Here is a 24,644-nt window from a genome sequence, read left to right on the forward strand (position 1 = left end):
CTAGGCTCGGAGGGAGAACAGGGAACATCGCTAAACCATCAATCATCACCTCACCAGGAGCAACGGACTCATTCCCATCTACACCTCACATTCGTGTAACAGGTGAACAAAAAAAAGAACCGATACCAACATTCACATTTGATTTAGCTCCTTGACATTCTTGTCCTTGTTTCAAGGTTCCTATCAGATCAAGATCAAACTACTGTTTCGGACAAGACTCCATCTTCTCTTTTGGTTTCGACAACTGTTCCATCCAACAAGTTCTATAAAGGTCGATCAATCACCCATCATCTCATCCCTCCCTCATCCTTATCCCACATATCCACAATGGCATCAGTCGATCAACTGGCTGGCAAGTACTCGTCACAGCTTGCTCAGCTTCAAGCAATCTTCCCAACATGGGATGAAAGTGATTTAGCATTCACTCTGCAAGATACGAAAGGAAATGTCGAAGAAGCCGCTTTGAGCATCACAGAAGGTATCTATCACTTCATTCCACAAAGTTCGTCAGACAGAGTACTGACCATCTAACTCTGTTTGGATAGGCCGTGCATCACAATTCACTTCAGCTTCAAAAAAGAAGCCAGCCAAGTCAAAGGAAACTCACCAAAAAGGTCATTCAAACAGGAACGCCGATACAGGTGGTTGGGAGAACGTGAACGGTGAAGGATTCGCTTCAAGGGGTGATAGACCAACTAGGGGTGGACGTGGTGGTGCCAGAGGTGGTAGAGGTGGACGTGGAGGAGGTTAGTGTGACTTTTCGTTCTTGGCATTTCACAATGTACTGACGCTTTGTACTGCAGATCCATTCAGAGGTGGACGTGGTGGACGAGGTGGATTCAGAGGTGGAAGAGGTGCACTAAGCAATGTAAACGGACATTCAAAGGCCACCACATCCGATGAATTCCCTACCACAACTGCTACGACCACAGAAGGATGGGCCAACCAAGTTCAACAAGCTACTTCGGCCGAGGATCAAGAAGGTGAAAATGCCGCCATCGCTGACACAAGCAAAGGTGAGGATTTCTCAGCATCTGGTGGATGGGGTGATGCCCCCGCACCAAAGGAATTAGAAAAGGCTGCTAAAGCTGGTGGTACCGGCTGGCAAAAAGATATCGAGAAGCCAGTACAGGTCGCTGGTTCCTCCGTTCCTCCTGCTGCTAAGCCTAAGTTGACTTGGGCTCAGATCGCCAAGTGAGTCTACAGCGTTTCACGAACGACTGTCATTGCTGACCGCTTTCTCTAGACCCGTCGAGAAACCAAAACCTGCTCCTCCACCTCCTGCACCAGTCGTACCAGAACCCATCCCAGAACCAGAAGCGGACCCCACCATAACTTCCGATGAGCCTGTTGCTCAGGATGAAGGACATGTCGCACCCGAAGCTTTAGAAGAAACACCTGCTGAAGAAGTCGAGGCTTTGGGAGACGCGCCTGCACCTGAAGAAGTAGAAGAAGCTGCCGCTGCTATAGAGGAAGCACCCGCTGCCGAAGAACCATTTACCGCTAAACCTGCGGAGGATCTCCTGCCTGAAGAGACTGTTCCCGCCCAACCCGAAGCTTCCACCGACGCTTGGGAATCTGACCCCGCTATCGCTGGTTCCGGCGCTCAGCCTGAATGGGCGAAGACCGACACTCAACCGGCTGTCGCTCCCGAACCAGTTACCACCTACCAAGGTCCACCAGGATTCAACAGCGTTGTATCCAAGGCTGCCCCAGGAGTTCAAGCTGCTCAACAGCCAAGATCCAGCTCGCGAGCTGCTCAAAGATACAAGGATGCCGAGGGTCAAGGTGTCGTACTCCCTCCTACTGCTGGTTCCGGTCTCGCTGGTATGGAAATGCAATTCGGTTCCCTCAGTTTCGGTGGTATAAATGGTGACGGTGTGGATTCACCTGTTCCTGCTGCTGAGCCAGCTAAGCAAGAGACTCCCGCTCAAGTTGCCCCCGCTCCTGCGCCAATTGCCGCATCTCCTGTCCGATCTACTCAACCCTCAGCCCCAGCTCAACAGCAAGCGGCTCCTGCTCCCCCTGCCCCTTCTGCCCCATTCTACTCTCAACCATCCTCTCAATCCGCTCAAACCCAAACTCAACCCCAAGCTCAACAGCCATCTTACACCTCTCCCCACCAGACTCTTCAACAACAAATGCAAACTTACCAATATCTTCAGCAACAACAAGCTCCTGCCCATTCGCAATCCCAAGATCAAGGTCTTCACCCTTCTCACCAAGCCAACCAATATTACAGACAACAGGATTTCTACAATCCAATCGGCTCTCAAGCTCAACAACAGACCAACGAACCTCAAGGTCAACAAGGTCAGGCTCAGCAATCCGCCCAACAAGCCCAGCAGCCCACCTCAAGTCCTTACGATACACCGTTCGGTACTTTTGGTCAACAATCCCATTTGTTCGGTCAACCAGCTCAACAGCAGACCCAACACACCCAGGCCAACGACCCATACGGTGCTTCTCACAGAGTAAGTGTCAGCTATCGTTGCTGTCTGTTCTATTAAGAAAATGTAATGCTGATCATATTTTTTCGATACATAGGCTTACGATTCGTACTCTGCCAGTGGCTACCCCCGACCCCCCGTTGACGAGCCTAAACCTGCTGCTCCTGCTCCCTCTCATACTCCTTCTGCTCCCAGTCAACCTCCTCATCAACAAAGCGGATACTACTCTCAAATGGGTAACATGGGTTACTACCAACAAGGTCCTTACAACCCATACTACCAATGTAAGTTACGTTCGCGCAAGCATACTTTATTTGTCTGATCGCTGATTGATCTGAATCATGTGAACAGATGGTCAAGCTCCTCAAGCTGGTTTCCAACAATACTATCCATTGGCTCAACGAAACTTGTACGGTCAACCTGCACCTCAAGCTCCCCCTGCTCCTATTCAGGGTAACAAGCCTCAACCTCCCTCGAGCCACTCGCCATACGGTGGACCACCATCTTACCCTTCCTCGGCAGCCTACGATGATCAATCATTTGGAGGTGGTTTAGGTAGATATGGAGATAGCAAGGTACACCAACAGAACACTCCTGGCTCTCAAGGACAAACTCAGGGACAAGGCCAAAACACCTTAGCGCCTGGATCATATAACTCTCAACAAAGTGGTTTACACAATTTCCTCGGATCTTCCACTTCTACCGCTTCCACCACTGGTGCCGGAGCTGGTGCTGGTGCTGGATCGGCTGGATCAGCTAGACCTCAAGCTGCTACACCCGATGATGGATTCAAATCTCAATCTCAACAAGGTGCTGGAGTCAGAAATCCCATCCAACAGACCAATACCAACCCTCAAGCGGCTGCTCAACAAGGGTTCAACTCTTATCCATATGGTAACAACGCCGGAGCTGGAGGATATGGCGCTCAAGATTGGAGCCATTATGGTGCTGCGGGACATTACGGTTCGAGAAATGGTTATCAACATTGGCAACAATAGGTGGTCGGCATTGGAGACACTCGACCAGTCATCGAGTTCAATGAGATGACAATCATAAATACACCAATTCAATAATCACCTCTCTCTGAAATTCCCATCTTTACTTCATTTCTTCATTTCTTGTCTCTCTGTCCAACGTGGAAATCACTGATTGACCAAAAAGGATAAATTATCATTGTTTATCAATCATCAAACGCAATTAGCAAATCGTATAAATTAGATTTTTCAATTTATCGATCATTGATCAAAACAAAGTCAAAAGAATTATATATGTATATATGTATTTTCTCTTTCTTTTCACATTTATGGAAACGTGATGCATGATCTATTCCTTGAACTATTAGTGATAATTTATGACAATATCATCCAATCGGCTATTGATGTGCATCTTTCACTCTTTTCGGTATCCTACTGTAACGAGCTGGAGCCACCCTCTTCAGCGTTTCGAGCTGACCTTCGATGACATTCACCCGGCTCAGCATCGGACAAAAGACGGTGGACCATGCCATCCTTTCTGTTAAAGGGGGAGAGAACCAAGTTCGACTAGAAGGCAGTGTATAGGAGGCGGCTGCAAATATATATACCATGTAAGTTGTATATATCTCTTTTCTTTTTCTTTACTCACCATTTGAGCTTGTTGAATTCTATCACTTTCGATTTATTATTTTTTTCAACAAAAAATACATTTCTCCACTAAGACATCGTACCAGATCGTGATCCCACCAGCCTCATCGCCCGATATGTCTTCCTATCATAAACCGTATATCCTTTATTCGGTAGGTCCCAAGTGGCCTGGTACTTGGCCCTCCGTAAATTTCTCAGTGTATCAAGGCAGCTCCAGAGCAAACCCGGAAGCTTGGAAGAGTTATATCGAGGATGCTCACAGAGCCCATTCGAGTGGTCTTTATCAAAGTTCAGAAGCCGTGATGGAAGCTGCTGAACCTTCCATGTCGGTGTATAGGTACGAAGCCATTAAGAAGATATCACCTTCTTTCCTGTTACTCAAGAGGTGTTGGATGAGTACGAGTCAATCGCTAATTCGGTCAAATTGACCGGATCTGCTGCTTCTATCCTCAGCTTCCACGAGACTAGAAAAGGGTATGTTCAGCCTGAGCGGAGTGGGAGATGATGGAAGAGAGTGCGGAAAAAGTTAGGAATAAGATCCAAGTAACGCAGGATGACGATGTGCTCTCTATTGAGGTGAAGAATCAGGGTGTTTTGAACTTGCCTTTCTTGATTTAGGATACAGAGTGAAGCCATCCGCTCTTCATTCCTCCGAGGAGGCTTTATTTACACTGATTTTCGATTCATGAATAAGATGCGACTTCTGATATGTGCCAAATGGATGCAAGCTCATTCAGTCATTCGTTCAGCCTGCCCGGAGGCGGACTTTTCAACGCATCAATCCGAAATGATGATGTCCTCCACTGAAGTCCATCGAGTCAGCATTTACCTGGTAAAGAATGCGAACGTCCTCTGAATCGACCATGAGCCTATACGAGTACCCAAAGGATCCGGATCTCATACACGTTTTGTCATTATGCCACTGTGCGGGAAGTGAAACGGCACGAATGGATCATACCTGTAGATGTACTCCCCACTCTTCTGCAGACAAACCTCATTCCCGTTCCTTTAAAGAAGCTATATGTATATATATACGTATATACTATCAGACTTCTTACCATCTCACTGTTCACTTGCTCTAAAACCCCTTCTCGATTCATCGCAACCTCCCACATAAGACAATATATCATGCAAGCTGATTCTCCTGCCATTATGACCCCTTCGAGTTGGGGTAATGTAGATCTGATCAGCGAGATCTTCAAAACCACACCTTCTGGTGATTCTGGACCTACGGAAAGTTCGGTGATCCTATATTGTCCTAAATCAAGAAACGGCACAAACCAATCAGAGACTTTCACTGTGGTACGGACTGACGGACGGACAGGAATAGTCTCAGCTGTTACGAGAGGACTTGAGAAAGTAATGAATCGGCTTATACCAAACTCAAACAGGAGAGAAAGTGGTATGATTCCGTCCAATCTGAAGATATAGCTAAACAAGTTGACCTAGAACTGAATTCGATATTTCAGAATTGTCTGGATCAGTATCCATATTCTTGTCTCGGAAATGGTAAGATCAGAATCCAAAGAGTATCAAATGATGATTATGATTCACTAATGAAGATCAAACGGTCTTTATATCCAAAGGGTAGGAAAGGGGTGATGGTCATTCCTCGAAAATCCAATTCTACAATCAACAAAGAAATTACAAATGGAGGTAGATTAACCGAGTTGGGCATAACGAAGTCAAGTTATATGAAAGATGAAGAAGATCGAGAGATGGCGTTGAAGGAGTTGAGCGAGTATGCTAATAGTACTGAACAATCTATCAAGGGTTGGCCATTACGTGCGATATACCCTTTAGATGAGAGGTTGGGCAAGAAATTAAGGGAATATGAAGATTATGGGTATGTGTTTTTGGATGAGGATGAGATAAAGACTTTTAGGTCAATAATGGAGGAATTGCCTTCTATTCCTGGTAGACCAGTCAATGTAAGACGGACGTGCTCGTCCTGTCGGGATGTCTTTGCAAAGCTTCGGCTGATCCGTCCTTGAAACATCCCTCTAGTCATACAACACTCATGTCTTGAAAGTCACAGATTCCAGTGCCACAGAGATACCGAATCCTTCGGACTGCGAACCCTCGGCTGAAGAAGACATGGTAATTACCATTGATAATGATGATGAAGTGAGTCATTCTTCTGAATTTCTATTCTTTTTCCTAAAGCTTAACGTTTCTATGCCCCTTTCCGGTCATGTTATAGCGATACCGCCACGAAACACCCTTCTTACCCCGCAACGCACGAGCCGGCGATATGACCTACGCACTTGAGTCTTATCGTCCTCTGACCTCTAAAAGCGCTGATTCTCGTCAATGAAGCGAAGAGGTGTAGATATGTGAACGACCATCCCTTGAGGGGTCACATATAACAGAAGCTTGATTATGAGTCAGATGCATGTTCATTTGTCTCTCCATTGTACTCCAGGATACAGTATCATAAATGATCATCTCCGTGTCCGATCGATAATCTACAGTGATAGTGCCTATACGTTGCACTACACCGCAGTGAGAAAAGAAGAGCGCGGAGACGCTAAATTCTGCGCCACATAGCGACAAGTACACATCATGTACGGTGCATTTTGGAGTAGGTAGAACATCCTCATCCTCATCCTTTGATCTGTTTGACTCGAATGCAGGCCTTCCAGAACATGCTGGGCAGAAATGACGTTTGGTACTCGAGAAACCCATGCTCCCCTTCGAATTCTTTCAACAGAATGATCAACAGAACGACAACCAAAGTACATTAAATCCTCTTAATGATGTTCAGCCTACTGTAATTGTAGTTGATCCCTGGTCATCCATGGAAAGAGGGGACCCTGGAGGTGAGAGAAGACCACTGGCATGATGCAAAACAAAGGATGTACAGTGCGACTGTTGACCTCCAGTGCGACGTCCTTAGACTTTGACTGGTCAAATTTTATACAAAGTACACTAGCCAGCCTCCGACCGGAAGTTATTCAATTATGGCCACCTCTATATGAAAGGATACTGAACCTCAAGATGATCATCAACTTCTCCGTCCTATGACATTGACTAGTGTTTCTATCTTACTTCCGTTCTGTTCTGTTTAACCTGCTCAAAAAGGGTATCATACTACTTGCAATTTCGATTCGTTCACGATTTGTCCGCGTATCTGGTTTTTCAGAGTGCACAGTGTACACAGTCCCGCACACCAGAAGAAAATGTCGATATCAACCAAGCCTGACGCTAATCAGGACCAGGAATCCAGACCTAGCTATCAAGAAACTTCTACAGATCCTGTACCACCCTACAAACTTGGCAGGGACGGTGATACACCTACCACGGTATATTTCCATCCTCGCCCATTGGATTTCAACCTTCAATATAATATGGAGGCGCGCTTACCTCTAAGTAGAATATGCGATACGGTCATTCATAGTGGTACATATAAAGATTGGAAGGAGAGTGGGATTTCAATACAAAATTATACCGAACAATCGACGAGGCTTCTGTATAACTCTTTAGCGGGTCATTATGAAGATTACAAGGCTTACAGAAGAGAGAAAAATGATTGTGAGAAGTCGATTGAGGATGTTACTGATCGGTTGAGAAATAGGAATTACACGGATCAGCCTTGTGTATTGACATTTATGGATGGGAAAACGATGAAGGATTTGAAGTCTATTCAGAAAAAGGTGAATAAAGAGCTTAGTAGAGGATGTTTGATCTATTCTTTGAAAGATCCTAAGTACGCCAATGCCAGTTTTGGGTTGATACCTCTTATCAGACGATGGTCAAACAAGTTCAGTATGCAAGATTACGAGCAAGGCGAGTCAACAGTCCAATCTCAGAATCAGGTTTCGGGAGAGAGTGGCAAAAGCTCAGCGTCAATTAGATTTTACATCAATTATTCAAGCGATCTCTCAATGGTTCAGGGAGACCGAGATGATTTACAGCGCCTGGCTGCCAGTCTGGACAGGTTGGGTTTCGCATCTGATAGAGAACATATGGAGTTGATGGCTAGGTCCAGAGGGTTTTCGATCCATAAAGTTTCGAAAAAAGTCCTCGATGGGTTGGTTTCTTGTGAGAGCTGGACACGCAGTGAGGAGTAGAAGTGGCGGAGAGTGTGAAGGTACAATTAGAGGGATCGCATTTGCCATATATATCTTTGTTGGCCCGCTGATACGGTGATGTGGTCTATTCTCTGAGCACAATTCTCATTTCAGATACAGACAAACGAAATGACCGGAGACCGAATGATATGTAGAATGCAGCATTTACAGAACATAACTTGATGAGAGTCCGATCAGGCGAAGTTCTGCTTTCGCCCCTGATCTACAGTAACATGTTTTTTTCTCCTTTGTCCGAAGGAACGATGTTAATGGACAGGGAAAAATTGAAGTTCTTCACATTGCAGTAGACTCAGTCCATATGATACCCAGGTCTTTCTGGGTGACTGATCAGCTGGCAGTGCAATCAGCTCAATTTGCAAAATCTACGATTTCGATCATCGTACAGTGTCGGAGTGTAGGACATTGTTAAGATATTTCACGGCGTTTCAATTGTTCCTTTCTCCACTCCATTCTTAAAATTCTCTTCTTCACATGTTACTTCTTTCCTTCCAGACTCAAATGACTTGTAGTGAACTCTCGATAAGCAGTCTGTTCCTTCTGCTTCTGCTTCTCCGAACATTATTCTACATACCTTCAAGCTCAATCATTCTGCACAGCAAGGTCGGACTTGTATGCATGTCATGTCTTTCCTATACGGTAGTGTACAGTAGTACATATACTGCCTCAGTTCTAACTTCGACCTGGTCTTTTTCCAATCACATTGACCATTCCTCTATCATCATCATTCACAACAAGGAAAAGTCTACTTCCACCACACATATTAAAAGAAACACACAGTGATACCATGAACTCGGAACAATCCATTCGACTTCGAAGAAGGGGATCAACATCTTTCGATCCCTCACCTCAAGATATCGATACGATGGCTGCCAATGGCTCAGCACCAACTTACGAGTCCGCTACTTCACCTCAATCAGACTCTGTGTCCCCTCATCTCGGTAGATCTCAACCGCCTTGGACAGGATCAGGAGAGGGTAGAAAACATCATATATATTTCTCACCTCATTTCCCATCTGATACAAGTTGGATGGCAAGATATGGTCCTCCTCCTAGTGGCGTTATCGATCATACCGTACATTGTGGTGATGGTTCAGCAATAATCAAAGTATAAATACCCTTGTATGTACCATTGAGAACGGTTTGGGAAAATATCTAGAAGATCTAAGATCTAGTGCCTATTTATCCAGAGATAGATGGGGTGATGCTTCGGAACGACATTCCAACGCGACTATGTCAATTGAACTAACGCCTAAGATCCAAAATGAGATGAACGAATACGCTCAGATGGTAGCGGACGCTTCTACCGGTTCGTTCTTTTTGGATTGTAAAGGTCTTGCAGTATCGCCGAATACATTAGAACGATTTAATGAAATTAGAGATACGTGTAGGAACGAGGGGACGAAAGGATGTTTGGTTTATTCTAATGCGATCAAGACGAGACGATCGTCCAGGGGATCCATCTTCCCTGGTTGGACGTCCTCCACCGCTGAAGAGAAGAAATGGACAATGAGGTGCTATATTGACCATTCAAGACAGGTTGATACTCAGGCTACGCATGAGTCTTTGAGACAAGTGGCAGAGAAGTTGAAAGAATTGAGCGAATCTGTAACAATCAGGTCGAACGATATTCATGGACCTCTCAAGGGCTTTGCGATACCTCGAGAAGTCTCAACGTATGCGGTAGAACAGGGTGTACTGGATGAGTTAAAGTCGTGCGATCCTGTCGTATTGACCAATAGCGTCGATTCTGGAGTCTTCACGAGAAGACCCACCTATTAGTATCGTGACGTAGACTGTTATGTCAGTATGTGAGAGATGTTCCTTAGAACCAGGACAGAAAATAGAGTGGCTCTCGCAGTCCGCTGAGCTATGTGCAAAGTCGATAGCCTGGCATGTCCCAAAATCTACTACTGATCTATCTCTATATATCCCCTTGGCTGAATCTCATTACCCACATCCAAAGTTCCTCCTACCACTTCACCTATAAATTGCCTATACCCATCTTCATCCTCACTTTCCAATATCGCCGAATGAATGATATTGATGGATATTATATCTACCTCGTGATCACCCTGAGACCCGATCTTCTTCTTCGCTCTTGGGATTGTCGATATCTTTCTCTGAGGGATTGATTGATTATCGGATATGGCAGAGTTCGAGTCGAAAGAAAGTGATTGTAAGAAATTATGTTGAGATGGTAACATGATTTTTCGATTACTTCTCACGTCCGATCCCGAATACTCTCTAGATGAATAGGATGTTGAAGGTGTATCGATAATGTCTTCTTCGCTCGCCGTCGAATAGGCAGACGAAGATGCCGACGAAGTGGATGATCTTGATATCAATTCGGGAGTTTCAATTTCCGTTCTTGAATGTGTCCAATCTACCAATTGAGATTCCAAAGACAGCTTTCGTTCCTTCCCCCGTTCCCTATGACTAGTGTTTGACAAACAATCCCTTCTCTGTTTTTCCCACCATTTCTTTAACGTCCTTATGTCCCTTCTAGTGAGATGATCGATCCCTACCAATTTGATCTCCCTCAATCCCGTTGGCGTCAATACTCCGGTGGAATCTTCATGTATCACCTTCATGTCGAATAGGGTTTGAAAAGGGATTTGATCCAATCTTGATAAATCGAGTTTCTCCAGACTAATCGGCAAATCCCTGAATAATCCTGATATCGTTTCGACAGATAAGGATGTACACGATGATAAGGATATATACCTAAGATTGGTATAGCAGTTAGAAGAGGGTAGAGGTAATGAATGAATATTCGTAAATCCCATATCTAATTCTTTCAAATTACTAAACTTCTCCCATCCCAACAGTTCTATCCATTTATCGCCCGATAGTGAACTCCCCCTCAGATCTAATTTCTCAATGTTGCTCGATATGTTTTCCAAAATCGATTCTAGCTCGTACATTGAGAGGTAAGAAGATGAAAATGGGATATTGAGGATCCGCAATTGATCGAATTTAACATGTTTCATTATCGGTCCGATTACGCTTTCGTATTTGACCATACCCAGATGGCTATTCCTCTGTCGGTGATATTTTGTATTACCACGTTTGATATTCTGTGATAACAGCATACCTAGATGATTTGGATGATATCCATTATAGCTACGAGGAAATGGGAATAGGTTTATGGATAGTTCTCTAACAGAAGGTAAGATGTGATTCCCCAATATATGAGGTATGATAGACGGTATATTGTTTAAAGATAGTTTGCGATGTAAGGTTGGTGATAGGCCAAGGGAATAGAATGATTTTGATACTCTCAGAAGGGTCAAGAGGTCAGATAGGTCAAGGTGGGATAAGATCAATAGTTGAATTTCGGTAGGAAGGGTCGTGAAAGGTGATGATCCGTCTTTGGGAGGTTTTGGTGTATATGGGTGCATCATTATAGACTTGCTGGATGTTGAATGACGAGATGAGGATGGATGACAGTGTTTGGGTAAAGCAGAGGGTAGCAAAGCCAGATGGGAATGGTTTGATAGGATGTGAGTGGGCGGCAAGAGTGTGATGTCCATTGTGGATGATGGGTGAATGGTCGTTGGTACAAAGCTTGGATAGCGATGGATATGGGGTCAGACTGGCAATGATAAAGAGATAGCAACATACATCTGATCTGCTCGTATGGAGATGACTCGATATACTTACTCGATGCATCTACCCACATACACTGAGTACGAGTACTCATTTTCCTTTGTTGTTGTTGTTGCTCTGCTCTGCTCTCCTCTCCTGCTGTTTACTTACGTCATTCTCCATCTCACCCATCTTGCCACTCAGGCACCGCTCCCAACATCGGCGATCACCGGAAACGGTAAAATCACCGCTCCTGCTACTCAGCCATTCCATTTCCACTTGCATGGGAGAATCATCTCAACAAGGTCATCATAAGAACATACTTCTATAGATGCATTGATATAAGAGATGCTATGGACAGACTAGATAACATGACGGGTCCCGGTTTATATATGACGATGAGTGGGCGAACAGGGAATGAACATGGAAGGGAAAAGAAACATGTATAAAACTAAAGAGAACAACCTAAAAATCAATGAAATGGACATGGGACATGGGGCATGCGTACTTAATTCGCTTTTTCGACATGAAAGGGACGTTGAATGGTCGTGTATTATACAATCGTACTTGACGTCGAAGCGTTCGGAGGACAGGAATTGATTATAGGTTCATAGAGTATATTTGGTTGAAGGATTTGATGAACAACCGACAACAAGCGTTGATCTTGAAGTGATTTATCGATTCTGTTTCTCTTCTAGTCGTGTTCCTATACGTTGACCATCTTGAGGTTTTCCTTTTCATCTGCTGTTGATGATGATGATCGGGAAAATGGAGAAAGTGTCATATCTTGGGTGTTCCCTCACATAACAACACAGCATTTCCCTTTATCTTCCCCATAATCCTTCTCACTTCGCCTCTTCCCACCATAGGCTTCTCGATGACCGTGTCCATGATCGTGACTTGCACCTACACCACCGTGACCCTGATCCCGCACCAAGACAGCAGCTCTCGTAGCAGCCTCAAACACAGCATCTACACCTTTGTTCTCCAAAGCGGAAGTTTCAAAATACGCTCGGGCACCAATGATATTCGCTATTCTCTGACCCTAAAGTACGTAACGAACATGAGCGACATAAACATGATCCCTTGTCATGCAAGACTGATTTCACTTACGGTAGCATGGTCGATATACCTCTCAGGTGTGAAAGTACCATTCGCCATTGCCCTATCTCTCAGATCCGTCTTACAAGCTACGAGTATTACCGGTATTTGTCGACCGCAAATTGATCTGACTTCTTCGATCCACTATGAAACCCCATGAGTTATGGTCAGCCCACGATGACTGCATGGATTTCTGAAGGAAACCTTTGTGTATTCATTGCCTTGTCGGGAGATTATGAGGCAGAAGTTTCAATGTGAATAGCCCGAACTCACCTTCTGCGAGACATTCTCCAACGAATCGGGGGTATCCACCGAGAACGCTATCAAGATTATATGTGCTTTCGAGTATGATAACGGTCGAAGTCGTTCATATTCTTCTTGACCACTGTGAAAGACAGGCATAACATCAGCGTTTCCTCCTGTGATCGGAATGGAGGATGACTGATTGCAATGGGTCTTTGTCAGATATGAATATATCATCTACTTACGCTGTATCCCATAATGCTAACTGAACGGGTTTCCCATCCAACTCGATCTCCGTCACGTAGTTATCAAATACCGTTGGTTCCTATCAGCCAAGTAAAGTCAGCTCTGTTTCCCACGATATGCAAATCTTGGTTCTCTGCCGAGTGTAAGTGATCAAGACGAAAGGCTAGATGAACTCACATAACTCTCTGGGAAATGTCCTACTGCAAATACATTCAACAAGGAAGTTTTACCTGCTGCTCCATCTCCTACAATCACCAATTTACGTCTTATCTATGCACACCACAACACACAAAGTAGATCACGTCAGCTTGCGCTACACCACACCGGACTGAAAGACGACTGTCATGATTGATAGAAAGCAGACTTACCGCTCTTGAGGGACTTCCAGACATTTTAATCAGATTCTTGATATAGTGTTCTTCCTGATTGAAGAGTACCTGGATGTGTTCTGATCGAAATTCGAATATTGAAGCGTACTGGGTCGTACCTGAAGTCTCTAGCTTGAGCGATGGCTAAGCACTGGTTTTATTGTATGTGGTCCTTTCGAGATATGTATTGTTTGGTGGTTGTCCTGAGTTTTCGTAAGATTGTGATTGCGGTGAATACGATGAAAGGAAGTTGGTCGTTTGGGTTGAGATGGTTGGTGGGGTGGGATGATGAGTAGGAGAAACGCAAGATGATCAAAGGATTATATGATTATGTCGTTATATATATGGTTATTCGGCGATTGATGTGCTGATGTGCTGATGTGCTGATCTTCGCTTAGAATAGAATGGATAGATGTCCAGTGCAAAGATGAGGCTATGTCGAGGTTGGTATGTGGTATGTGGTATGTAGTGTGTGATATTTTCGGTTCCGCACAATATGCCTTTATCGAGATTCTAGTCGTTCTATAATATGGTGGTTGGAAGAGTATTATCGTACGACGTTGAACTGCTATCGTCAGCTATCTATACTGTATACTTGTATACAAGAGATGAGAAAGAGATTAGATCAAAGGAAAGCGATTGCAACCAAGTTCATGGTCAGGGCGTGTCAAAAAAAAAGAAAAAAATGAAAATAAATTCCAACATGATATATGGTATATGATGGTGATGATGTAGTTAAAGGATAGCACGTGTACAGGTGCAAGTCGGACAGGTGAACAGCTTTTCAGTTTAGCTTTGGAGCTTTCACATACCGCCCGGCCCGAATAAAGTGTTGAGAAAATGATGGGAATGTCTCTTGAATGAGACATGAGAATGTTTCCATAGACATGAGAGACAAGACAAGGAAGGAAGGTATGGGAGAGTTGGGATCCTACTCACAATGCTATTTTCGTTGCCAAGTTCCTCGCTCTTGCTTATCTTTGTAATCTGTTGCTATGTACTTTTTCTCCGACAACGTTTGCTTGCTTGCTTGATTGTATCGTTGATTGATATTCTTATCTAATGAATACGAATAAGTATCTATATAAGATACAAAGATGGTGATGATCAGCAAAGATATTTATCTACCATCTGCATCAATCCTATCGTTCCACTTTCTCAAGTCCTACAAAGTCCTCTTTCCAATCGCAAAGATTGGTCCTCCACTTTGAATGCCGAGTAAAGTACCGTGCCGTAAAATGATGAAGAAAAATCACTAACGTGGGAATAGAAAAATGTGAAAATCCAGCTTCCTTCTTCAAGTCTTAGTCGCAGTGACTTTCCGTTGGCTATGCGACTCTCTACGTTGATGACTAAGACTCTTCGGTATTCAGATGTGGCTCGCGAACACACGACTGTGTGAATAGATCACTATAGTCAATCTAATTTTCTATGTAAGGTATGTATGATGTTATATATACGAGCAGTCGGAAGAAGCGAAAAACCTCACTTATCTATTCAGAGAAACATACAGTAGATCATTCTCGTTCAGAGCTATGATCCCCCACCGATGACGTTCCATACGCTTGATATCATGACCGCGGGTGAACCTTTGACATATGGGCTGTACACTTGCTCCTTCCTTGTGCATTCCCATTACCCTTGATAGACCCCATCGAATACCGCCGCAGTAAGGAGAGAACAAGCATGTGTATCTTTGACTGTGGGAAGTACTGATATCCTGCAGGGTGAAAGGAATGTGCCTTATCGCAAAGTCCGAAGGGGGTTCGGCGGTCATCCCCGCTCTGTGCCCCCCAATCCAGCTTGTCTCGTAACGCCGATAGCTGTTCTTGTTCTGTCGGATATAAGCCAGTCTATAACGCCGTAAATTGCCGGACCACCTTTAGTTTTAATTTTCTCCTTGACTTGACTCTTTGGGTTTGTGTCCGTTGTGCATGGTGGATTGGCGATTGCTGCAGTAGGTAACACCAAAAAGACCTTACTTGTCATTGGATACCTTCTTACTCCATCCTTCAAGTTAACAAAACCATCATCATCATCAAAAATGGCTGAAGCTCAAGCTCAAGTACAACGAGGTGGATTCGGTAGAGGACGAGGTGGTGCCGGTGGAAGAGGACGAAGAGGTCCCAGAAGAGGTGGTAAGAAGGAAGAGGAGAAGGAATGGTGAGTGTGGTTTGCATGGTTCGAACGAAATGGAATATCAGAAGGAAGGCAAAGAGAAAGAACGGCGGAGAATAGAGAACTATCGTTATGGTCATAGAAGGGAATATACGGTGGATTGAATTGGATTGGATCGGATTGAACGTCTCAGGTGGAATTTGGATAGAGGAGGATATGAATCAGTATCGACGAAAAGCTAGGGACTAAGACTGACATGACTGTCGGTTTGAAAACGTAGGGTCCCCGTCACCAAGCTCGGTCGACTCGTGAAAGACGGTAAAATCAAGTCTCTCGAGGAGATTTACCTTTTCTCTCTCCCTGTCAAGGAATACCAAATCGTAGACATCTTCCTCCCTACCCTCAAGGACGAAGTCATGTCCATCAAACCCGTCCAAAAGCAAACTTCTGCCGGTCAACGAACTCGATTCAAGGCTTTCGTTGCCGTTGGTGATTTCGATGGGTGAGTGGGAAGCGTCATAGCAAGGTCATCTTCCATTATCTGAATTAGTGCTGATAATCCCTTCTCCCTTCTCTATCATCATTTTTACTTTCGAATCGACATCGCTTAATTACAATCCTCGATGAATCAACCATCCCATTTCATCCAAACCCACAGACACGTCGGTCTCGGTGTCAAATGTGCCAAGGAAGTCGCTACCGCCATCCGAGGAGCCATCATCGCTGCCAAGCTCTCCATCACCCCCGTCCGAAGAGGATACTGGGGTTCTCACATTGCTGAACCTCACACTGTCCCATGTAAAGTTTCCGGTAAAGCTGGTTCCGTCATGTGTCGATTGATTCCTGCCCGTGAGTTTGTCTATTCTTACATAGGAAGAAAAGGAGTATGCTGATGGTTGGATTTTTTCTTGTTTCAGCTCGAGGTACTGGTATCGTCGCCGCTCCCGCTTCCAAGAGAATGTTACAAATGGCCGGTATCCAAGATTGCTACACCCAATCTAAAGGTTCTACTGCCACTCAAGGAAACTTCTTGAAAGCTACCATGGCCGCTCTCTCAAAGACCTACCAATTCCAATCTCCCGATCTCTGGAAACACGTCGATGTTGGAAACTCTCCTTTGGACATTTACTCTGGTCACCTCGCTCTTGCCGCCAAGAAAGCCGCTGCTTACTAAGTTTTTTTAGTATCTAGTAGATGGTTTGAAATGGGATAGGAGGTTTTTGTACGAGCTTAGAATAGCTGTGATGAGATGACCTATTTTCACACCTGGCTTTTGCCTTTGACAATGACGCATTTGGGTTTGAAATCCGAAACCTATTGAGAGGGACCATCCGCATTTTCTTTGGCATTAGGAGACCGTTTGCATACGACGTGACACTCATGAGCGTTTGATCATGTTGTATCGGGTCACCTCAGGTATCAGTCCATGTCGACAATTGATCTTGACAGTGTATCGGATCCGAGTGGAGGTGATCCAGAATAAATGTCCTGCTCGATCCATGTCGAGTTTATCGAGTATTTCTTTCGACCTTCACTCTACTTGGCCAGTACAACAGACCTTGTCATTGGAGCTGAATTACCAAAAGCCATCTATCGTCTGCTCTCTTCCCCATCGTTCGAATCCCACTCCCACTCCCTCCTCGCACAATGACAGTCAACCTCCCAATCTCCCTCCCACCTCCTTCACTCTGTCCCAAACTCCTTCCTCACTTGATATCCCAACTATCTCACTCCGCTCCTTCATCGTCCACCCTTTCTGCTCTACGATCGATTCTCCATATCATCGCTTCCATCACTCTATCTTCACCCTCGTCAGGCAACATCCCTCAAGCAAAATCTACTATCCCTCTACAGCATTTACTAGAATTATCAACTTCTCATCCTGGTTTGATCAAAGCTTCACTCTTGTTAGATGCCATCATAGCATATCCATTATATCTCACAACAATCAACGAGATTTTGACAAACGCTTTCGATTCGAACGGAGATTTAGTCGAAGTTTTTAGAATAGATATTATACCTTCTCTCATCAACAGGCTTAACCAAGGTAATGCCAATAACAATGGGAATAAGAGTATTGATGATATTTCAAAATCGACAAAGATATTATTATCGATCATTCGGTCTCACGATGAATTGCTGGCTTTGGTATTGGAAGATTCGGAAAATGTCATCAAATCATTATCCAAAGCTTATTCTACCATACCGACTACCAGCTCAAATGCAGGAGTGAGGGTGAAATCGGATATACTGATGATCTGTAAAGAACTTTTGGATAGCGTTCCATCAGGACATGACACGGTGGAAGAGACTATGATTGCTTTCATGGGTGAAATGTCTGGATTCAAGGGAGAGGGAGAGGTGATGGGAGTTGGATCGAGGTTGAGAGATGATTGGGAAGCTTTATTTGAACGAGATGAAGAAGGTCTTTCCAAAGAGGTGAAAGAGGTTTTGATGAAAGAGAGGGATGAGAGAGCAAAGGAAGATAGAGTGAGTGTTCAATGTCCGAATACCACTCATCTCTTGGCGCTCGCTAGAAGACGGTTTACCATATAGTCGTACCAGTGCCCATCATCGATGCTATGATGCTATGCGTGACATCATGAGAAGAGCTGACGAGAGCTTTTGCTTATAGAGAGTCCAACATCTCCTACAACTCTTCCCCACTCTCCCACCGCATCTACTTCTATCAGCACTTTCACATCCCTCTATCTCATCTTTGCCAGAGGGATCTCGAGCAACACCTTCCGATCAAGCTTCGCCCATTGTTGAAATTATCTTCAACACAGGTGAAGGCTTGCCTGACGATTTGAAGGAATTGAAATTGGCCATCCAATTTTTATCTCAAGGTGATAGTATACCTGAATCATCGACACTCGAAGTCAATGTGAATGGTACCAGTCAAGGTGATAAGAAGGGTAAGGTGGAAAGAAGGAATATATTCGATGATGAAGAATTGGATTTGAGCAAATTGAAGCTGAAAGATGATGATTCGTGAGTCTATCTATATCTTTGGAAGATCAACCCTTTTGCGAATTATCTTCGACCGATCTAACATGTATGTGCTCATATCTAGGTCATTACCTACCCTATCCAATACTATTCCCGACACATTACGAGCGTCCATTATGCGATTAGTAGAAAACCAAGCTGTAGAAGAAGAGGAACGAAGACAGGCACTCAAAGATGCTAATCTGCTTGACGATGAGGATGATTATGAGGAAGGTGATGATGGTGTGATCAGTAGGATCAAAGTTACAGGCGGTGATGATGAAGAGGATGAGATTAGTGAAGAGGATGGCGTAAAGGTGAGAATCTCTCGTTTTGGATTAGTAAGCTCGTTGAAGCAGAAATACTGAAAGATATCTCTTTCTTTCCGTTATACAGATCTCACGTGAACCTTCTGGAACTACTACGCCCTCATCCGGCCCCTTCGATAGACAACGCCTTGATATACTTCGGACGGCTTACATAAATAACCAAAGGGTATTCGAGCGAGATGGAGTTACGAGAAGATCGAGTGAGCGAAAGAAATTGAGAGAGATGACTGGTTGGGATGATGGTCAGATCGAAGGTTGGAGAATCATGTTGGAAAGAGATGTAAGTGGTTTCGAACCTTTTAATGTGTTATACAATCGCGGATAACTTATATATGTACTTGTTTTTTTATCGGTAGCCTCATAAAGATGATATACTATCTGCTCATAGTGAGAGGATGTCGAGGAACAGACAGAGCTCGCCACCACGAGATAACCCACAACAGGGATCATCGAGAGGGGGTCATGGTAATAGAGGTGGAAGAGGTGGAGGTAGAGGCGGAAGCGGAGGAGGTCAAAGAGGTGGTAGAGGAGGAAGTAAGTCCAGCAGAGGTCATTCGAATGCTGCTAGAACTAGAGGACATGATAAGAAGATGAGTAAGATGGGTGCTATATAGCTGCTTCTAACAGAGATTTAACCCTGTTCCGTTGACAATTTTATGCAAAAACATATATGCAAACGTCTCGTGTGTGGTGAAGATACAAATACGATATATCCTGTATGAAAAAGGATAGTCGTATCGTCTCCTCTAGAAGCTTGATGTGATCTAATCGGATATTTTGAACGTCAGAATTGTCGAGTAAGACTCATACCTTCCTCTCATCCCGAAGTGAAGCTTCACCGAAAGGATGTCCGAAACTAGATCAGTCTGAAAAATAGCTCGAATGATGAAGATACAAAGGCAGTCCTGCTGACCAAACGTCCGATCCGTAATAGTGTTATTGTCTTCATGCTCGATTTGATCTGTTGTTATGACTTCATATGCCTCTTTTTCAGCGGTCGTTCTGAGATCGCCATCTTTAAGGTTCCCAGTGTCATCGACGTCTTACTCTGTCACTACAAGGCTGTCGTCTGAGGCATCACTATGAGTATATACCATGTTTTATGCTGTTTGTTGTACTGTCTCGCGTACAGTCACTTTATGTTGAGGTGTGGGGTTACAGCAGATAGGATACAGGGAGTATTCTCACCTTCTAAGAGAGCAGCTGGACGACAGCTGTATATGACTTATGCTGTACTACGATCCTGGTTATAGTGAGACATAGGTCTACCAATGACAACAGTCTCCGTTCAGAGATCCTGTCAGATCTGGAACCATACAGTAGCGGATGACCTCAAGCTCACGACGAAAACTCCTACTGACGGGAAACCCTCAGACAAGTGTATCCTTTGAGCTCGAGAACGCCTCGATCCTCAAGATCCGGCCGACGAAGACATCACGCGTAAACGAAGACCATCCAAGGCTATGAGAATTCATGGCTTTGCATTCAGTTCGCAAAGAATCTAATTTGTTCAGTACCATTTATTCTTCAATTCCTTCCTCTTTACTGCTGGTCCAGCAACCAAGATACCTATCGTCAAAACACCAAGAGTCAAAAGTAGCTGAGCCTTGTTGAATGTGTCAGATAAGATATCGAATGTTCCCGAAGGTGTTATACCTCTGGTCAGGAATAGGTCTAGACCATATGCGAATAGGATTGAAGTCGATTCGACCAATGCTGGCGAAGTCAAGAGAGTTTTGGCTCCGAGTATCTGTATGAATGAGTACAGAATATCAGTAATAACTAATGACTTGGAGTAAGATGACCGCACTCACCTGATATTTATGCGAGATCACTTTCTTTGGATCCACAGGTATCAAAGCCTCATAGGGAATCAACATTTCCTCTTTATCCCTTGAACTTGGTTTTCCAACCGGTCGACGAGGATCGAGAAGCCTGCGATGAATAGTAGCGATTTGGTTTTTACCAGTAACGACTGTGTTAAACGAGGCATGCATCAGTGGGTGTACTAGCAGCATCAGCGATCAAGCTCAAATAGATACTCACTGATAACTTCCTTGGTTGTTATACCAGCTTTTGAAGTTGTGAAGCCCAATGTTTTCACTTCGGTGGGCAAGATGAAAGATTGCGAGATAGCGATGATTGGGATTTCCTCAAAGGTGGATTGTGAAGGTCTGCACGTAGCAATGTATAGTCAGCCTCCAGCGACTTGAACCACTGATGGCACATCCCAGCTTGTCCTTTCGCACACTCACGTTACGCCTTTCTTGTCCGAATCTTCGTATAACTCTGTACTAGCAATCTTCCAACCTCTCTGATCTAACCAACTGATAACGAGCCAATTCTCGACCATGCCAACTTTGATGCCGCCTCTACCTACCACTCCCTCGATCTCGGTCTGATACACCACTCTGCCATTGGTGGTATCTATAACATACGCCTTTCCAACTCCTTCTAGCGAAGTTGATGATACACCTTTCGTGGTAGGTGTGAAAGTCGATATAATCTGTAAGTGAGGATTCAAGTACTTGTATAGAGTCGACTTATCGCCTAGAACTCGACCGAAAGAAGCTATCGCATCGAATATAACAGGCCGTGTCTCCAATATTACTTCTCCTTCAGCAAAGGGATGTTGCCAGATTACCTCGCCTTTCAATGTGCCCCCTTGAGTGGCCGCAGATGGTATAAAGCCCCGAAGGATTGTACCATCGATAGATCGACTTTGAGCTGTGTAGAATAACTTATCTGATATACCTTCGATCGCTCCAAGGACTTTCTTGCATGACGGGAAGATATGGAGGGAATTGGAGGGATCGATAACGACCAAGACAGTTGCTTTGGAACCGCAGTTCTCGAATGGAAGCAAGAAAGCATTCAGGGCTTTACCTTCGAAGATTGTCTTTCCTAGTGGTAGGTGGTTGATGGGGTCCATTTCCCCTGAGATGAGGCCGGTATAAGCATTGAGATGGTATGCGACTGTGAATATAGTCTACAAGTTCTCATATCAGCTGATGGGATCAACTCGCATCCTTATGATATTCGCTCACCTGTCCCACAGTCTTAGTAGCCAAAATAGCCAACATAGGTTCTCGGCCGCCTTCACCATCTCTTACGTTCCAAATATCCTCAACTTCTATCTCTGAGCCTTTCTCGCTCGTCAAGCCTAGATTTCGAGACCAGATGACGTTCCCGATAGATGAATCAAGTGCAAAGACTTTTCCTTTCGCTGTCGCCGCTATAAGCAGTTTCTGGAAGCCAAATTGGTCTCGATGAAGATGAGTAGTATTTAAGGGTGTAACTTGTAAAGCAGACGTATACGAAGCGGATGTGAATCGCTTGGCAAATCTAATGACATATCCGGGTAGATCCTGGCGCATGTCGTCAGGTATTTTCAACAGAACAAGAATTCTAGACATGTGGAACTCACCTTGAGTTCAGTCAGATGTCTACTCAGCCTGCCGACAAAACTCTCTTCCGCTAAGACTTCTCTCACTTCCTCAGTTTCTGGTTCACCCAGATCAACGAATCGAGCTGCTTTGATATCCGCCAACGATTCCTCGCGAACCCAGCCAGGGTGGTCTAGCTCCATTCGCTGTATGGCACCGCTCGATGTAGTAAGGATCAGAACAGGCAATTGCTTGTCAGACAAAGTGGGAGATACTGCGGCCTGCATGATCCTCAATCGAACGTCAGTAGAGTGATAATGAGGTACGCGGATACTGTTTAAGCTCACATGGAGGAAAGTCCCGTGCGAGGCAGTATCATAAGAGAAGGTGAAGCCGGATGTGATGATGTCTGTCGATGCAACGTTGGGGATATTTATGGTCTGAGCGACTCCGACCTGTCAAGCGATCAAGTAACATCATAAATATGATTTTGGTAGTATTGAGAGCAGTAGAAGGCACTTACAGCCATGTTGAAAGACCAATATACTCTGTTAAGTATCACTCCTTTGGTGGTGGTAATACCGGAATAGACAGACTCTGACCTTTCATCCGAATTGGCCTGCGGTAATCAGTCAATTCAGCGTTCCGAGTCAGCATCGTAGGTCAGATAATATGGAACTCACCGAAAGCTCAAAGTCTCCAATCTTCTCCCCTTTGATCACATTGATAACATCCACTCCTCCATCGGACCTTCGGCCCAGTATGATACCTCTTGTTCTCGTGCCTACTTCTTTGATCTCATCATACACTTTCCCTTTTCCAGGTAAAAGATCTTTGATCTCCTTCCCTACCGAACCGTCCTCTTTGATGACCACTATCCTAATTCTACCATGTTCCGTCCAGACCACTTTGGTTTCCCCATCACCGGTAGAAGAGATGAGGGCTTGTTCGGGGATCTTGACTATTGAAGGTATTTGACCTAAATCTCCTTTCGGTATCGACGTTTTCAGATCTAATGTTGTAGTCAACAACATCTGGGCCGAGATACCATTTTGGATGCCTAGTACGTGAATGGATGATCCGCTTGAGACCAGCTGCTTGAAAAGGATAGTTGAGCTGGAATGGGGATATGTCCATAAAAAGAGATATGGGTCAGCAACACGTCAACAGTCTTCTTTACAGTATGTAGAGAGAACAGAGTGAAGTACACGAAGTTGATGAGGGGATATAACAACTCACCCTGCACCAGGTACTTCAGTGGCCCATAGCTGTTTCCCATCTTTCAATGCCAATCTAGTGATCCTCTTCCCATCGCTCAAAATCACAACGCTTTCTTCTCCATTCTCACCTTCATGGGAAGGTACGAAGCTGACATCCGTACCAAGGTGATAGGGAGTAGTCAGGACTCCACCACCACGTATCTGCTCTTCATACGGTATGACGGATTTCTCCCATGAGAGTGAACCGGTCGATAGCGAAAACAGTCGGGCAGTTGATCCTCCAGGACCAGAAAGCAGGAGTATCTCTTTACCACAGCATAGCACACATCAGCATCTTTATGCGATACTACACAAATATCTCCATGTTGTACGACTTACTATCATTATGAACATGGTATGAGATGACTGGATCATAATCCTCAAAATGATGTCTCCATACTGAAATTCAATTCCCAAGATTAGTTTCACCCTAACTCATTGATCATAAGATTGGCCTGACTCACCTATATCACCATTCTCTACGTCCAGCACAGCCAAGACATTCTTCTTAGTCAATCCAACGACCCTACTTGTATCCTTGTGTTCCACATATATGGGTGGGGTAGGTTCTAAGATGCATTCACCAATTAACGGTCGATGCCAATCTACTATTCCTGCTAGGTCGGCTTGTAACGCGAGGATCGTCGTGAACAACGTGGAGAGGAATAACAAGAGGGTATATACCCTACGTAGGAATATCATACTGTCCTACTTCATCTATCGTCTTCTATGCAGTTGCGAAAAGAGATATAGGTAACTCTGGGTGGTACTCGTAGTTTATGAATATCTCATCTCATCTGGTCGATTGCTGCTCAAGGTGGAGGGATGGGAGTAGGAGCAGGATGGGTT

General features: G+C 44.5%; 10 protein-coding genes across 10 annotated transcripts; 7 read left to right on the top strand and 3 right to left on the bottom strand.

Moving 5' to 3' along the window:
• Positions 1-327: 327 nt before the first annotated feature.
• On the top strand, positions 328-3,448 carry I203_107738 (uncharacterized protein; the record flags this gene model as incomplete). Its single annotated transcript, XM_019151439.1, has 6 exons — positions 328-478; positions 546-746; positions 804-1,194; positions 1,247-2,474; positions 2,548-2,734; positions 2,802-3,448. The coding sequence occupies 6 exons, from the start codon at positions 328-330 to the stop codon at positions 3,446-3,448; spliced, it is 2,805 nt and encodes a 934-aa protein (XP_018999243.1).
• Positions 3,449-4,188: 740 nt separating this feature from the next.
• On the top strand, positions 4,189-4,577 carry I203_107739 (uncharacterized protein; the record flags this gene model as incomplete). Its single annotated transcript, XM_019151440.1, has 2 exons — positions 4,189-4,457; positions 4,526-4,577. The coding sequence occupies 2 exons, from the start codon at positions 4,189-4,191 to the stop codon at positions 4,575-4,577; spliced, it is 321 nt and encodes a 106-aa protein (XP_018999244.1).
• A 647-nt stretch (positions 4,578-5,224) lies between these two features.
• Positions 5,225-6,389, top strand: I203_107740 (uncharacterized protein; the record flags this gene model as incomplete). The annotated part of the gene is made up of 4 exons (XM_019151441.1): positions 5,225-5,374; positions 5,464-6,003; positions 6,080-6,199; positions 6,276-6,389. 4 exons carry the CDS (start codon positions 5,225-5,227, stop codon positions 6,387-6,389), a joined length of 924 nt encoding a protein of 307 aa, XP_018999245.1.
• An 865-nt stretch (positions 6,390-7,254) lies between these two features.
• Positions 7,255-8,145, top strand: I203_107741 (uncharacterized protein; the record flags this gene model as incomplete). The annotated part of the gene is made up of 1 exon (XM_019151442.1): positions 7,255-8,145. The coding sequence occupies one exon, from the start codon at positions 7,255-7,257 to the stop codon at positions 8,143-8,145; it is 891 nt and encodes a 296-aa protein (XP_018999246.1).
• An 805-nt stretch (positions 8,146-8,950) lies between these two features.
• On the top strand, positions 8,951-9,945 carry I203_107742 (uncharacterized protein; the record flags this gene model as incomplete). The annotated part of the gene is made up of 2 exons (XM_019151443.1): positions 8,951-9,248; positions 9,323-9,945. The coding sequence occupies 2 exons, from the start codon at positions 8,951-8,953 to the stop codon at positions 9,943-9,945; spliced, it is 921 nt and encodes a 306-aa protein (XP_018999247.1).
• A 128-nt stretch (positions 9,946-10,073) lies between these two features.
• I203_107743 (uncharacterized protein) lies at positions 10,074-11,699 on the bottom strand (the record flags this gene model as incomplete). Its single annotated transcript, XM_019151444.1, has 1 exon — positions 10,074-11,699. One exon carries the CDS (start codon positions 11,697-11,699, stop codon positions 10,074-10,076), a length of 1,626 nt encoding a protein of 541 aa, XP_018999248.1.
• An 854-nt stretch (positions 11,700-12,553) lies between these two features.
• Positions 12,554-13,736, bottom strand: I203_107744 (uncharacterized protein; the record flags this gene model as incomplete). The annotated part of the gene is made up of 6 exons (XM_019151445.1): positions 12,554-12,799; positions 12,868-12,999; positions 13,129-13,240; positions 13,344-13,423; positions 13,522-13,614; positions 13,713-13,736. 6 exons carry the CDS (start codon positions 13,734-13,736, stop codon positions 12,554-12,556), a joined length of 687 nt encoding a protein of 228 aa, XP_018999249.1.
• A 2,020-nt stretch (positions 13,737-15,756) lies between these two features.
• Positions 15,757-17,004, top strand: I203_107745 (40S ribosomal protein uS5; the record flags this gene model as incomplete). Its single annotated transcript, XM_019151446.1, has 4 exons — positions 15,757-15,875; positions 16,111-16,332; positions 16,489-16,679; positions 16,748-17,004. The coding sequence occupies 4 exons, from the start codon at positions 15,757-15,759 to the stop codon at positions 17,002-17,004; spliced, it is 789 nt and encodes a 262-aa protein (XP_018999250.1).
• A 473-nt stretch (positions 17,005-17,477) lies between these two features.
• On the top strand, positions 17,478-19,764 carry I203_107746 (uncharacterized protein; the record flags this gene model as incomplete). Its single annotated transcript, XM_019151447.1, has 5 exons — positions 17,478-18,320; positions 18,466-18,824; positions 18,907-19,138; positions 19,218-19,430; positions 19,507-19,764. 5 exons carry the CDS (start codon positions 17,478-17,480, stop codon positions 19,762-19,764), a joined length of 1,905 nt encoding a protein of 634 aa, XP_018999251.1.
• Positions 19,765-20,660: 896 nt separating this feature from the next.
• On the bottom strand, positions 20,661-24,497 carry I203_107747 (uncharacterized protein; the record flags this gene model as incomplete). Its single annotated transcript, XM_019151448.1, has 12 exons — positions 20,661-20,900; positions 20,965-21,125; positions 21,197-21,324; positions 21,406-22,139; positions 22,198-22,518; positions 22,578-22,817; positions 22,884-22,991; positions 23,060-23,155; positions 23,220-23,652; positions 23,776-24,061; positions 24,135-24,194; positions 24,260-24,497. The coding sequence occupies 12 exons, from the start codon at positions 24,495-24,497 to the stop codon at positions 20,661-20,663; spliced, it is 3,045 nt and encodes a 1,014-aa protein (XP_018999252.1).
• Between the last annotated feature and the right edge of the window lie 147 nt (positions 24,498-24,644).

The sequence above is a fragment of the Kwoniella mangroviensis genome, chromosome 2, assembly GCF_000507465.2.
Source record: "Kwoniella mangroviensis CBS 8507 chromosome 2, whole genome shotgun sequence".
NCBI lineage: Eukaryota > Fungi > Basidiomycota > Tremellomycetes > Tremellales > Cryptococcaceae > Kwoniella > Kwoniella mangrovensis.